Source organism: Balaenoptera musculus, chromosome 16, assembly GCF_009873245.2.
Source record: "Balaenoptera musculus isolate JJ_BM4_2016_0621 chromosome 16, mBalMus1.pri.v3, whole genome shotgun sequence".
Lineage (NCBI taxonomy): Eukaryota > Metazoa > Chordata > Mammalia > Artiodactyla > Balaenopteridae > Balaenoptera > Balaenoptera musculus.
Genome location: NC_045800.1, coordinates 50,023,820 through 50,038,957, shown reverse-complemented (window position 1 = coordinate 50,038,957; position 15,138 = coordinate 50,023,820). Strand labels below are relative to the sequence as shown.

Below are 15,138 nucleotides of genomic sequence, written 5' to 3'. Positions count from 1 at the left end.
TGTCCTATGGTCGTGAAAAGATAAGTCAGTAATTGGGAGGGGTATGGGTTTTATTTTAAAGTAGGATTCAACTTAATTTTGATTCATCTAAGTAAACTAATTAATCAAACACTAAATGACCTAAACATTAACCAAATGAAATTTGGATCATTGTGTAAACCTTTCTGTATACACATAATAGTTTAAGAGATGTCCCCTTCTGGATACAATTTCAATTTAAATATCAAACAAAAGAAGTTGGTGATAGTTTCATATGTTTCTGAGAGATACTTGGTTTAGTCACATGAATCTTACCAAGGTTCAAAAAATAAAGGATGTATTACTCTTCATATGTCCATTTTAAAACTTAAGAGATCCAAAGAATCAAGTTTTAAAAATTGCAAATCTAGGGGCTCCAATCGAGGAGGAGTACAAGGATGTGCAACTCACCTCTTCCCATAAATACATCAAAAATACATCTACAAATGGAACAATTCTCACAGAATACCTACTGATCACTAGACCTCAAATACCTGAAAGGACAAGAAAGATCTCCATATAATCAGGTAGGACAAAAGGGAAAAAAAAAAAAAAAAAGGAACTGGGATGGGACCTGTGCCCCTGGAAGGCAGCTATAAAAGAGGAAAGGTTCCCACACTCTGGGAAGCCCCATCACCGGTGGGAAGATCAGAAAGGGAGCTTCAGAGGCTCAGAGGAGAGAGCAACAACTGGTTTGTGGAAGTTTGGGATTAGCAGATGCAAACTATTATATATAAGATGGATAAACAACAAGGTCCTACTGTACAGCACAGGGAACTATATTATAACTGAATCACTTTGCTGTTCAGCAGAAATGAACACATTACAAATCAACTCTACTCCAATAAAATTAAAAAAAACTGCAAATCTTAAAACACTGAAAAACTTATTATTACATGTGTATCAGTCATTCTTTAAGAAAGCAAACATTTTTACCTGAACAACAAACGTTTTATCTCCAAATCCTGGTGTCATTCCTAAAATACTCATGTAAGAAGCTTCATTGATGAAGTTTTCAATCCCATGGAAAACTCCCCGACCAGTAGCAGAGATCCGTCCGTGGATTCCACCCTGACTGATGGGCTTACCGGTAACACAGGCATGGGCATTAATATCCTGCAAAAAAAAGGGCAAAACTTAAAAGATGAAATGTCAACATCAATTTCTATGATGAACCAACATAAAGCAGCGTTAAAGTGGAAACACATTCTCATTTAACTAATATGCTCATTACGAGTGTGTGTGTGTTTAAGGTATACTTTCATCAATAGGGATAAGTCTCACCTTTTCAAATTTCTGTTCCTAGAAAATATATAATAAAGTAGACTATTTTCTGATGGGAGAAACAGGGTTTTTAGGAGTTAAACATCAAGTAAATACAAATAGCAGTATCACAAAAGTAGAGATAGTTCAGCTTAAAACTATTATTCCTTCACCAAATGTTTAAGCCCTACTAAGTAAGGGTATACATGTCACCTGTAGTTGTCTTAAAATTTATCATAAGACTTGAGCATGTCACCAAAACAGAACCTAAGATAGGAAGAGCCATTACGGTGTTCATGGATGGGAAGACTCAACACTGTAAAAATATTTTTCTGCCAAACTAATCTAGAAATTCAATTAAGTGTCACTTTTAAAAAAGAACTTTAAAAGATAACTCAAGTTCACCTAAGAGTGGATTAACAAAAGTATTTAAGAAATAAAAAAGAAAGAAAGAAAACAAAGTAACGAAGCTTTGCAGGGCAACTAGAATACCTATCAAGATAAAAAGCCATTAATCCAGAAATTCTAATTCCATACTATATATACAATTGTATATATACAAAAAATTGTGTATATATAGTATGGTATTACTAGAGTTAAAAAAAGGGGTGCACGTGGGTGAGACACAGAGGACCACGCCCATGTGTCAGCAGAGCACCTCCTGTGGTAGCTGTTAGCTCTAAGAAGCTGAGTGGGAGAGTAAGTCTTCTCCATTCTGTACTCTCTGAATTGACAGTGTGCATGTATTCTGGTTCAGAAACAAGTATAATTAGAAGGAAGAAAGGGGCTTGGGAGGGCTTCCCTTCCAAGGGATAAACTGGAAGCAACCAGTTTAGCATACTATAAACTGTAGCAACCAGAACAGTGCATAATAGACAAATCTACTGTCTTCTGTGGGACAGGAGAAACTAGAGACAGTCTTATTGTATATAGGAAATCAATATTAAATACAGGAAGCATTTTAAGTCAGTGGCTAAAGTATGGACTATTTAATAAATTTGTTGAGGCAATTTGCTACCCATGTGAAACAAGATAAAGTACCTTACTTCATATCATATTCCCTACCCCCCAGTGTATGTTCTAGCCGGATAAGTTAAAAACTGACAGTTTAAATAAGAACTTTTAGAATTGTATTAGCTGTATCATTACCAACAAAAAGAACAAAAGTAAAAAAACCAAAACAAAACAGTCTAGTAAAGTGATTTATGGAGTTAGTAGTTTTCCCACAGTTTTCCTTCATGAATAGTTAATGCTTATGAATACAGAATTGCAAACCAAGTAAGTGCCAAATGCTTTTGAACAGAGAAAATGCAAATGCTGGAGCTGACAGCAATCCTGTCTGAGGTCAGGCACGGTGCCGGTTGGCTGGCTGGCTGCCTGCGAGATGCCCAGCATACCTAATTGTTTTGGAAGCCTGGGCCCGGGTGGAGAACTCGCTTGCTCTCCAGCACCCAAACTTCTGGGCTAGGCAAAAGGAGCTGCGTGTTCAGGTACACGTCTGAAAACAAGAAACAAAAACTGCGGCTTCTTACCTTAGGCTCTGATTTTGTATTTCCTATCACTTTAAGAAGGACAGTCTTTTACCAGTGTTTAGTCCAAGGTTTAGTTGGCAGGGCCTCACAAAACTTTCTTCTGTCACCTTTGGGAGAGAGCTACGAATAACAATGTACTGCCCACTGTTTTGTACTATTCAGTCTAATGCCTTGCTTAAAAAGAATGAAAGACCATAACCAGAGCTCATTTAACATAAGATGACATGGAAGAGCAACCTTTTGGGAATGGCAGTCAAAACCAAAATTCTTTGAAGTGTCTCATACTGCTCCTGTTTTATTTCAGGGGATTTGTGGAATTTACCTGGTTTAGTGTTTATAAGTATTTATTTTTTATGCTTACTGAGGGCCAGTTATAATTATACTGTCATTCACTTAATCCTCATGACTGTCTCATGAACTAGGTGCTATTATTATTGTTATTTTACATATAAGGAAAGTGAGGCACAGAGAGCTTAAGGCACTTGCCCCAGGTCACAGAGCTGGTATGTGAAGGAGCCAGTCCCAGAATCCAGGGTGCCTGAGTGTGCTCCCAACTACACTCTACATCACCCCCCAGGAAATGAGACAAGCCTAAATTCCTCCATTAGAGGCCCCCTTCCTTCCTTTTAGAGGAAACAATATTCCTCCTCTTCTAAGGCTTATCTTTCCACTGGGGCCCTTAAAAGATGAATCTGTGGCCCACACCAGTCAACATGCCAAGAACAACAAAAACCTTTCTCTTTAGACAACAGGCACCTTTCAAGCTGTCTCCTCTCTAGCGCCATTTTTCTTAAGTGAGGGCTACTCTTCATGCCCTACTTCCCTCTCAACACGCCCCTGCAGTCTGGCTCCAACCTCACTATTCCAATCTAGTTGCTGAATTGGCCTCTTCTCAGAACCACCCCCTCAGAACATCCACAATGCGAAGCTCTTGGCACTTCTCATTCTTTTCTAACTAATTGTTCCTTCCCTCCACCCCCCAATCACTCTTCTATCTGTCCATTCCTCTCCAACTCTATGGCAGGCCAATATCATCTCTTTTGGGCTCCTGTGTAGTCTCCTGTCCCCAACAATCCCATTCTCTGCTGCACACAGAGTGAAGCTTACTGTGTCACACACCTGCTTACAATTAGCACTTCACTGGCTTCCCTCTGTTTTTAGGACAAAGACCAAAGTCCTTGCTGTCGCCTACAAGGTAGGAATCTGGCCCGACTCTCCTCTGCTGGCCTCTCTCACGCCCGCCCTCTCTACCCTGGCCACCATAGTTTTCCCTCAGCCTCTCAGGTTCACCTCGTTTCACATCAGGACCTTTACCCAGGTGCTTCCTTCTGCTTCCAACCCTTGGCCAGTGCCACTTCCGCTGGTTGATGTGTACTCATCTTTCAGAGTGCAGACCAGAAGGTTACATCTCAAGGAGGCTTTTCTGATCCTACTCCAGAGACGTGGTCAGGTCCCCAGCACTCTTCATAGCATCAGGCCTTTTCCTTCTAGCCTTTACCCCAATTGTACTGAACTCCTTGCTTGCACTTTAAGCCTCCCGTGTAGTAAGTGCTCTCTCTATATTTTTAAAATAAATTGTGAGCAGTTAGGGTAGGGGGTCCCTGGAGGAAGAGAACGAGGCATGGCTTTCTTGACATGAGAAGCCATTTTGTGATCTAAGCCATTTTGATATCAAAGCCTGTCTACAATGCTTGTACTTGAACAGGTCTCAATAATTAATGATCTTAAGGGAACAGAAGAATGTTATCAAGCAAGAGAAGTAACAATAGCCAAGATAATTTATCAGTTGTAAAGACTCCCAGTTCTGTTTCAGTGGTAAAGATAAGCCTGAAGTGCTCAACCTTCAGATCAACTGGAACCTAAGGGATGACGATGTTGACCTTTTCTGATCTTAGTGACTTCAATCAACTAAAGCTTGGACTCTGCCAACCACCCAAGTCCTTTCATGAATATGCAGGTACCCTTAACTTAAAACTTCCCCAATTTTGCTGTTCAGGGAGACACTGCTTTGGGAAAGATCCCAGTGTTCTCCCTACTTGCTGCAAGTAATAAATCCTACTGATCTTTGGCTTGGTTGTGTCTTTTGGCTTGACACACACCAAGAGGTGAACCCAGTTTTTGGGTAACAAAATGTCTTTTCAACTCACTTTCTCTTCCCACTCCTTAAGTGTTTTTCAAGGTTCCATCCCTTTGAAGGACGAAGTTAGTTGTTCTTCTCGTGTTCTGCATTAATGGCACTACTTCTGCTCAGTCCCCAGACTTTAAGTCCTCCCGGTTCTTTCTGACTCAACCCTGTCCTTTTCCTTGGTCCCATAGATGCAACCCAGTCCTGCTGAGTCTACCTCTGTCATGAGCCAATGCTTCTCCCCAGCCCTGTCGCTACCGGCTGTGAAGACAGACACTGACACTGTGGAGGCCATCTCTTTGCTCCAGCCTAACACTGTTGCTGGCCCCTCTCCCCTAAGGAAGGGTCAGCATCAAAGGCTCCCCGCTGACTAGCAAGTAAAATAAAAACACTGGGACTTGATTATTTTTCTACTCTTTCACTTACTTCATCATTCTCTTACCACCTTTCTAAATGTGCCTTATCTTCAGACAATCTGAGCTCTACAGTTTCCCCTCCGATCCTCCAAATCTTCATGTTTAAATTCTATCCATTTTCAATGTCCAGCCCTGACCAAATACCTCTTCCAGGAAGCCTGCTTTTAGAAACTCTCCACCCTGCTATTACACTATCTCCATACCTTATCTGCTTAATGTGTCTTAGTTCCTTTGAGGTAAAAGCCCAAATTGAATGCTTCCTTATTTCCCTTTTACTGTCTTGTAATGTATCCTGCCCTGGGAGGTGATCTTTGAGGGCCCATCCCAGCGGTCAGGATAGGGTTGCATATGAGTAAAAGCTCAATCCAAGTTCACTGCATTTATGATATAAGATAGACAGAAGTAATATATAAAATCACGATATGATTAAAGGAGAGGAGAAAAACCCAGTGAATTCTCCCCTTATACATATCATCATTTGAACTGTTATTTCTGGTAGATAGCAAATGAAGCCCTCAGAGCTTTTGGTGGGTACTCACATAGTGCCCTATGGTGCTAGCATAGGTGTCAGCAATCCAGGACATCTCCCGCTCGCCTGTGCTCATGTCTGGGGCAGGCACATCAATGCCAGGACCTGGGGGCATAGGGAAAGGGCATCGTACCAGTTTTTAAGATAAATGCATCTCAAACACATAGATCCTTGCAATTCTCTATAATAACAAAGCTACCATGGCTAGAAATCTGTAGATTTCATCTAGGTTACTAATTCAAGTCATAGAAATACTTATTAAATGTTTCATTACAAAATTTACAGATACACAGTGTTACATGATAACTTCTCCCACTGGTGTTCACTTGCTATGTGAAATTAGCTATGCACAACTGATAAGCCACTCAACAGATTTCTGAATGTTGCAAGCATAGGCAAACCAGTTTAGCCTCTCTTGACCTCAGTTCCTTAAACTGTACTTAGAGATAACACTACCATAAGGAGGGCTGTTATAGTTAGAAAGTTTATGTGTATGAGACAGCACAGTGACATACTTGCTTACTGGGGGTGTAAGCCCTCCTCACCAAGTAGAAAAAGGGAAAAGACACACTGCTGAAGTATTATGTTAAGCCCCATAATACCTTTATCCATGACATAATGCTGCTTTGACCTATTATTCAAAGCTTACTCTGTACAGAAAGTTTTAGGCCTTGACTTTCAGTTCCTCAGATCAGCAAATAAAAAGTTTGAGGATAACAAGAAGCTAGCCCACAGGCAGCAACAAGTGCCAATGACAGCACTAATGCTGATGTCCAGTGAGATCTCAGATGGAAATGTATTAAATGGTGCCCACTCAAATCTGTAAAGGCAGGAATACACAGAAATATACCCATCAAAACAGTAAGAATACAATACAAAACAACCTAATTATTTAATGGGTCATCTATACAAAGAAATACTATGCAGCCATTACAAAGAATGATGTACATCCATGTAAATGACTTGGAATCATCACCAAAACATACATGTGGGGAAAAAAAGCAGGTTTCATATAGCATCTATAAGTTCCCATTCGTATAAAATTCTCTTTATATATACCAATGTATAATAACTATACATATTTCCATGTGTATATATGTATGCAGAGGTTTAGAAAATATGCACAAACTTTTTCACTATGTTTAGATTTCAGCATTGTTTATAACTTTCTATATTGTTTTAATTATAAAATACAAACTCGTTATCTTTATAAAAAGAAAAACACAACTTTTAAATGATTAAACTATTGTCTCCCAAATTAAGTTCTTTCTAAGAGCTATACTTGAGTTCTTCCTATAATTATTACTTTTAATCAACAGAATAAGGTCCATTCTAACATTCTTCTACATTTTAGGGGCCCAGGCCCTACATATGTACTTCTTTATACAAGTTGTGATGTAATGATACAGGATTGGTGTAAGACAACTTTGAAGTGGTCAAAGTTTTGTTTTTTACACTCTTGCTCCCCCTTCCGTACCCAACCTGTAACTCTCCTATGTCCTGGTACTCTTTTCCTTAGGCATCTTACAAATATCAAGAAGTCTAACTTCCCCCAACCCACCCTCAGCCCATACAGCTTTCCTGCTTGGAACAGTTAATGCCATATTCTAGCCTCATCCTCTGACAAAAGGGCTCCACTGTTCCATTGGCTCACAATTCCCATTCCTTTACAGTGACATACCTCAACTGGAGGGTAATACAAGTATATTTAATCATATTGCTTTTCTCCTAAGGTATAAATGACAAATTGCTCCCACATCTCTTTAGAGGTATGTACAAAAGTATTATGCTTGTTTTCAGCAATATCAAGGTTAAATAAGCTTGTTGCCTCAAATAACAATTCTATTTGGAGAAGGGCAAGTTTGAGGTATGTACTCTGTAAATCAAAAATGTATGATAATAAATTGTCTTTCAAAAACAATTATTAGTCTAGATATGCTGAAGTCAGATAGCTCCCCCTACCCAAAGCAAAATCACAAAATATTATTAGGCTTGTGAGTTTTCTACTCCATACAAAATCAATATATAGGGATGCACAGATTATAAACAATTCCTGGATTACAGGTAAATTCTCAAATACCTACAGGTATGAAAGTCCATCCTTTTAAAAACAGGTAACTACCCTTAGGAAAGTTAAAATGCCATCACTCAATCCCATAACAGTATAAATAAGATAAAAAATTGGCTGAAAAAAAGCAACTGCTTTCACAGAACATGAATGTAGGGGTAAAGCTAAGAGGGTAATTTTGGTGCATAGAGATATAGCGGATGAAAAGGGAACTTCACAGTTTACAAAGGTGGTATCTAAACTCACATAACAGAATTAACACCCTTGCACAAACTAAGAAAGAAGAAAGAAAGAAAAAGAGGAAGGACCACTTCTCAACTCATTCTATGAGGCTAGTATTATCTTGGTATCAAAGAGTTCTTAAGAAAAGAATACGGCAGACTAATATCTCTTAGAACAGTATCAGAAAGAATAAAATACTTATGAATAAACTTAACAGAAGTAGTGTGAGACCTGTACACACAAGCCCCAACTACTGAAGCCCGTGCACCGCAACGAAGAGTAGCCCCCGCTCGCCGCAACTAGAGAAAGCATGCGCCCAGCAAGGAAGAGCCAACGCAGCCAAAAATCAGTAAATAAATAAATTAAAAAAAACCCCAAATAAATAAATAAATAAAATAAAATGTACGTTTTAAAACAAAAACAAATGGAAAGACATTCAGTGTTCATGGACTAGTTTAAAGTGGAAAACAGAATAAGGTATGAATGTTCTCCGTTGGATGAAAAGTGGCATTGTTGGAGGGAAAAGTGGGGGGGTGGTGGTGGTGGGATGAATTGGGAGATCGGGATTGACATGTATACACTGATGTATAAAATATACACTATATATACACTAATATGTATAAAATAGATAACTAATAAGAGCCTACTGTATAAAAAATAAAGCAAAATTCAAAAAAAAAAAAAAGGTTAAGATGGCAACACTCTACAAATAGGTCTACAGATTCAAAGCAACCCCTATCAAAACCAGAGCTGACTCTTTTTGCAGAAATTGAAAAGCTGACCTTAAACTCATATGAAGTGACAGAGCTAGGACCCAGATTCAGGTCTAACTCATAATCTGAAACTCTGGAAAGGGAAGTCAGAAAATAACCGAAATGACATCAGTTCCAAAGGTTTGCTCAGGAGTAGTTTTGTGCCCTAGAGAGGGAAAGAATGCCAACTGCATCCCTCTTATGCTACAAAGCTTTCTGGGCCCAGATGTCAGTTTAGCTGCATGGTGGCTTTTGCACATAAGCAAAGAAGTCAAATTGCTAATATTTAAGCTTTCAGTGTTTCAATGAATCATTTTTTAACCTTTGCAATTACAGGGTTCTTGTCAATATAGAGAAAATTAAGCTGGATATCCTCTATATATAGACAATAAATACAACTGAATAAAGTCTGAAACCACTCAAGACTATTAAGTACGTTTGATATTTAAGCTAAGAGTTTAAGCTAAGTTATGATATAAAAAATTATGAAGGCTATCAGAATTAGTAGATATTTCTGTGAAGGAGGTAGTTATCTCATTAACTAGTGCTACCCCTGTACAATGACTGTGTAAGTAAAGCTCACAGCAGTGCCAGGGAGGATGCATGCCAAGAATCCAAATGCCTTTTAAATTATAAAAGACAGGACAAATCTAGTAAAGTTCTAGTGTTACTTAAAAGGGGCAGATTTCAAAATAAGGATATAGTAAGTTCACAGGAACTTGTCAACAGTGAGAAGAATACTGGGGAAGGAAAACAAGAGGGACAGGAAAACAGGAAAAGTAGATTTTCTTTCCTATTTTAGTCAGTCTTCTTAGTTTTAACTATTGTTAAAGGGGCAAAATTCTATTAAATGATTTTTTTTTTAAGCAAATCAATCTTTCTAGGACAAGAAAATAGAAAGACAATTTGCTTGAAATTTAAAGATTAAATAATAACTATATATTACAGAAAAGAATATTCACATCTAAGACACAAAATAACGTATGACATGGATAACAGTGCGATAGAAAATCAAGAAAATGAAGATCAGTACCCTCAGAAACTTAGTCCGAGTAACAAACATTAGGAGCCCCAGGAATCCTTAAAATCAGCCAGTGATGGCACAGGGAGTCATCAGCATGAGCCTCCACACCTCCCAGCCTGTGCCCACTGCTTTGAAGCGAAAGGCCTGCTTAAGCCTCCAATTCCAAACAGCATCAGTTTTCTCACTGCTTTCGCAACAGGATTACTCTTGCAAAACTGCTTTTTGCATATTAAAAATTGTTTATAATGCAGGCATTATTTAGTTCCTAGAGTCTTTTTGGATGTCACAGTTGTGATTGTGCTGCTTGTTCAATGCTGTTACACTGATCAAAAACCTTTATTATGTCTGTACAAGAAGAGGTGGAAGTGACCTCTCCTGGTATCCACACTGTATACTGAGAACCTGAACTTTTCTATTAGAGAGGTGTCATGAACAGGCCCAGGTATGTTCACCATGTTTAACACAGAACCCAGTTTCTCAAAGTAAGAGGACAAATCTCTCCATGCATGTATAGACAAAAGCAGGAGTTTAAATTAAGACAATTAAAAAAGCAAAAAAAAAAAAAAAAAGACAATTACTTTTTAGATGTTCCCACTCTGTGGAAATCTACATGGCAATACATACCAATAAAGCCCTTCTTTGCCAGCTCCATGGTGAACCTCCTTGTGATCTTTTCCAATTCATTATCCTATAAAGGAAAAAGGTGAAACACAAACAATAATGAAAAAATAATTTTTGATAGAAAAACCACTTGTGGAGATAATAGTTGCATCCTATTTTCTACTTATAGGACATTTTCATATATCTTCTTGTGTAATATTCAGAACAATTCATAAAGTAGGTAGGTATTTCCATTTTAAACGGAAATTAAATTTTAAATTTCTGAGAGACTAGAAATTAGGTTACATAAGGAACAGGTAGTAGCACTAAGGCTCAAACCTGTTCTCCTTGTATTAATATAGGATCTTATGAGCAATCCTTATGGTGTATTTTCATTTAAATTACAAATTTAAAAAATAAAATCATATACATTGTTCGTATACAGGTATTTATTCACATAATTTATTTCACTTAATACAGAGGTTAATTAGCAGCTTAAATTAACTTGGAATTGAAAGGATAAATAATAAAATTTTTACCAAACTAGTTAAGATATGTCACTAGAACCTTGGGATCCCAACATAAAAATCTCAGAGCACAGTTATATTTATATTATAGTCGTATATAACACGCATGAATATAAATGCTTAAGAATATGAAGGTATACTAATTATACTAATTACCTTTTAACCAAGTAAGAAAATGAAAAAGGACACTGATGTAAGTAGGTGACCTTTCATATGGCAAAACACTCAATGAGTTAACTATCTGCTTGTTTTTCCATTACTTTTAAAAGCAACAGGACGACTTCCCTGGTGGCGCAGTGGTTAAGAATCCACCTGCCAATGCAGGGGACACGGGTTTGAGACCTGGTCCAGAAAGATCCCACATGCCGCAGAGCAACTAAGACCGTGCGCCACAACTACTGAGCCTGTGCTCGAGAGCCCACGAGCCACAACTACTGAAGCCCGCGCGCACTAGAGCCTGTGCTCCGCAACAAGAGAAGCCACCGCAATGAGAAGCCCGTGCACTGCAACGAAGAGTAGCCCCTGCTCACCACAACTAGAGAAAGCCCACGCGCAGCAACAAAGACCCAATGCAGCCAAAAATAAATAAAGAAAGAAATTTATAAAAGCAACAGGAACCATTAATCTCACTGGTATAGGGGACACACAGAAGTCCAGTAATTTCAAGTCCTTTGTAAATGCACCATGTGCACTAATGTCACTTTGATACTTACGGTATAGTTCTTGGGATTGATCTTAACACCAGCTTTGGCACCCCCAAATGGCACATCTGAAAGAGAAGGCTGAAAGTTATTCCATATAAAGGCTAAAAGAATTAAAAAGGCAGAAAGCACTGTGTAATGTTATAAAAGTATGATACTTTTAGCTTTAGTTTCAGAAAATTCAATAAATAAACCCACAATCTCTTCTAAAATGCTGTGCCTTAAAATTCTAGTGAACAGAAACTAGACTAGGCAAATTACAATGCATATTTAATCAGTGTGCTTTACTATTTCTAAAATGTAATGGCATATTTATTTTCCTTTTACTATGATTTGGTCTTATTTACAGAGTATAGAAAGGGATTTAAACAAAGATCTACACTTAAGGAAAATTCAATTAGTTCCTATAAAGTTCCCCATTAAAAAAAAAAAAGACTAAATCTTAATTAAGACTAATTGAAAAATGATATAAGTCAAACTGTGCAACCTAAAAACAAAAAAACCCCACTTCTGATGAGGTATATTTCTCTAACAACCTTGTATGCAAACATATTTCCCCAAAGAGTTCTTATTAGGTAGCGGCAAAGGAGACCACTTACCAACCACTGCACACTTATATGTCATCAGAGAAGCCAGAGCTTTTACTTCATCTACACTCACATCAGTGCTGTAACGGATACCTGGCGGTTTAAAAAAAAGAGGGGGGTGAGAAAGAAGGGGATGTATTTAGAACATCATTCTGGCATGTTGAAAAAAAAATGCTAGAAATTGAAAATGTCCACACTTTTTATGGTTATTTTCAAGAACACCTAAAGTAGCTTATGACTAAAGAGTCAATAGGGGGACTTCCCTGGTGGTCCAGTGCTTAAGATTCCATGCTTCCGCTGCAGGGGGGCTCGGGTTCGATCCCTGGTTGGGGAACTAAGATCCCACATGCCACGTAGCTTGGCCAGAAAGAAAAAAAAAGAGTCAGTAGGAAAAAAGCTGCTAATTAGATACCCAGAAAGAGCGACAGAATGAGCACTGAATTTGATTCAAGTATTTTCATATTTAAGAGAATATAATTGGTGAAGTTCAGTGTTCGCTTTCTGGTATGAGTAGCATCAAGTAGGGTTTCTGGGGATTTCGAGATAAGATAGCCCTGTCCTTCAGGGACTTATAACCCAGTGGGAAATAACAGTAAATATGATTTCACAGACGAAAATTACCTTCAAATGAATGTTTTTTACACTTTCAGGGAGGCAAGTAACTCCATGGAGGCTTTTCTTTCTTTTACTTTTTGCTTTAGGTGACTTGGTAGCAGAGAGTTCAAGAATTTTGCTATAGGCAAATGGATAGTTAACAGGCTTGACAGTTTCAACTTGAATATCAGATGTCTAAATAGAGGTTTTGGCTTCAATGGAGTATAACCAAAGAGATCCTTACCTGTAACTCCCTTCACCAACTGCCAGCCTCTTTCAACCAAGAAATGAGAAGCTTGACAAAGTCATCTCTCCTTCCTGGAAATGAGCAATTCCCTTCACTCTGCTATAAGGATGGGAGGTAGCCAAGCAGACAGGCAACTCAGAGTCTTAATGCCCCCAATCCTCTACCAAACTAGATGTTTGGTAGAGGGGACACAGAAAGCGGGTATGCCCACTACTTTGGTTTTGGTGGTCTTAGTCAATAACCCTTCCAAGTTTTGCAGGGTTAAGCCACCTTTCATCCTTTTAGTCCATTGCTTCTCAACCCCAAGGAAGAAGGCCTGAGTGAGGCTGATGATTGCACACTGCTTGGGGCTCCCTGACACTGAGTCACAAGTATGGGGGCCCAGGGACACCTCTTAAAGGATTCCGGGAATAAAAGTTTTTCAGATAGAAATACACAGTATTCTCATGGACCAGCAGTTTGAGAAAAAACTCCCTTAGTCATTTAAAAAAGCTGGCTTCTTGGATGTTTCCGAAAACACCTATCTAAACATAAACGACACGTTTCAAGAGAATTTCATCTGTCGGTATATGATCATAAACAGCAAATTCTGAAACTGAATATATTTCTTTGTCCCATCAGAAAAATAAAATGAATTATTTAGAAAAGCAAGCTCTTAGAAAACTGTATCTTGCATGTAATGGGTTCTCAGATTATTTGTGGAATAAACTGTTATTAAAATTTTAGAATGAGAAATGACAGGGTTTTGGGGTTTTTTTTTTGCATATAGCAGATATCTGTTGCTATAAGCTTGCTTCCTCATTTTGTTCAGGTCTTTATTAAAAACTTTCTTTATTCTGAGAGGCCCTCTCTGACCACCCCTTTTAAAATAACTTAAAATAGCACTTCCTCATCCCCACTCTCCAGCCCCTATTTACTTTAAATTGACTTTATATTTGTTTACTCTCCAGCTTCCACCACCACCCACCCCCACCCCAGCAAATTAGCACCATGAAGACAGACTTTCTTTTGTCTACTAATTCTTGGTGCCTAACACAGAAAATTTGCATGCATTAGGCACTCAAATACATGTGGAATAAATATGACTATTTCTTGACTCTTAAAACTTAAGGTAGAAAGACAGAATCCATGTTAAAATTTTGACATACATGTAAGTCAGTGCCTGTGCATATCATGGAAGGAATAAAAAGCACTAAAAAGCAAACGTACCAGGTCCTAAAAACTATTCCAGAAAAAAAATCCAAAATTTGTAAGTAATATTAAGACCAGGGCTTCCCTGTTGGCGCAGTGGTTGAGAATCTGCCTGTCAATGCAGGGGACACGGGTTCGAGCCCTGGTCTGGGAAGATCCAACAGGCCGCAGAGCAACTAGGCCCGTGAGCCACAACTACTGAGCCTGCGCGTCTGGAGCCTGTTCTCCGCAACAAGAGAGGCCGCGATAGTGAGAGGCCCGTGCACCGCGATGAAGAGTGGCCCCCACTTGCTGCAACTAGAGAAAGCCCTCGCACAGAAACAAAGACCCAACACAGCCAGAAATAAATAAATAAATAAATAAATAAATAATAATAATAATAAATAAATAAATAAATAAATAAAATTTAAAAAAAAATTAAGACCAAACACTGGTTTCAACAAAAATTGCTTAATTAAAAAAATTTTAAATTGAAGTATTCAGGTATACAACATAGTGATTCACTACTTTTATAGATTATGCTCCATTTAAAGTTATTACAGGGACTTCCCTGGTGGTGCAGTGGTTAAGAATCCTCCTGCCAATGCAGGGGACAAGGGTTTGAGCCCTGGTCTGGGAAGATCCCACATGCCGCAGAGCGACTAAGCCTGTGCGCCACAACTACTAAGCCTACGCGCCACAACTACTAAGCCTGCGCTCTAGAGCCTGAGAGCTACAACTACTGAGTCCGTATTCCACAACT

The 15,138-nt window shown here is 38.6% G+C and overlaps 1 protein-coding gene across 1 annotated transcript in view; it reads right to left on the bottom strand.

Annotated features, from left to right (window-relative positions):
- GLUD1 (glutamate dehydrogenase 1) overlaps window positions 1-15,138 on the bottom strand; it is a 38,880-nt gene that overhangs the window by 11,856 nt on the left and 11,886 nt on the right. Inside the window, exons 2-6 of the mRNA XM_036829227.1 lie at window positions 12,377-12,457; window positions 11,790-11,845; window positions 10,574-10,637; window positions 5,894-5,988; window positions 955-1,134 (exon numbers count right to left, since the gene is read on the bottom strand). Coding sequence (XP_036685122.1) covers window positions 955-1,134; window positions 5,894-5,988; window positions 10,574-10,637; window positions 11,790-11,845; window positions 12,377-12,457 — 476 coding nt within the window. The remainder of the gene's footprint in view (window positions 1-954; window positions 1,135-5,893; window positions 5,989-10,573; window positions 10,638-11,789; window positions 11,846-12,376; window positions 12,458-15,138) is intronic.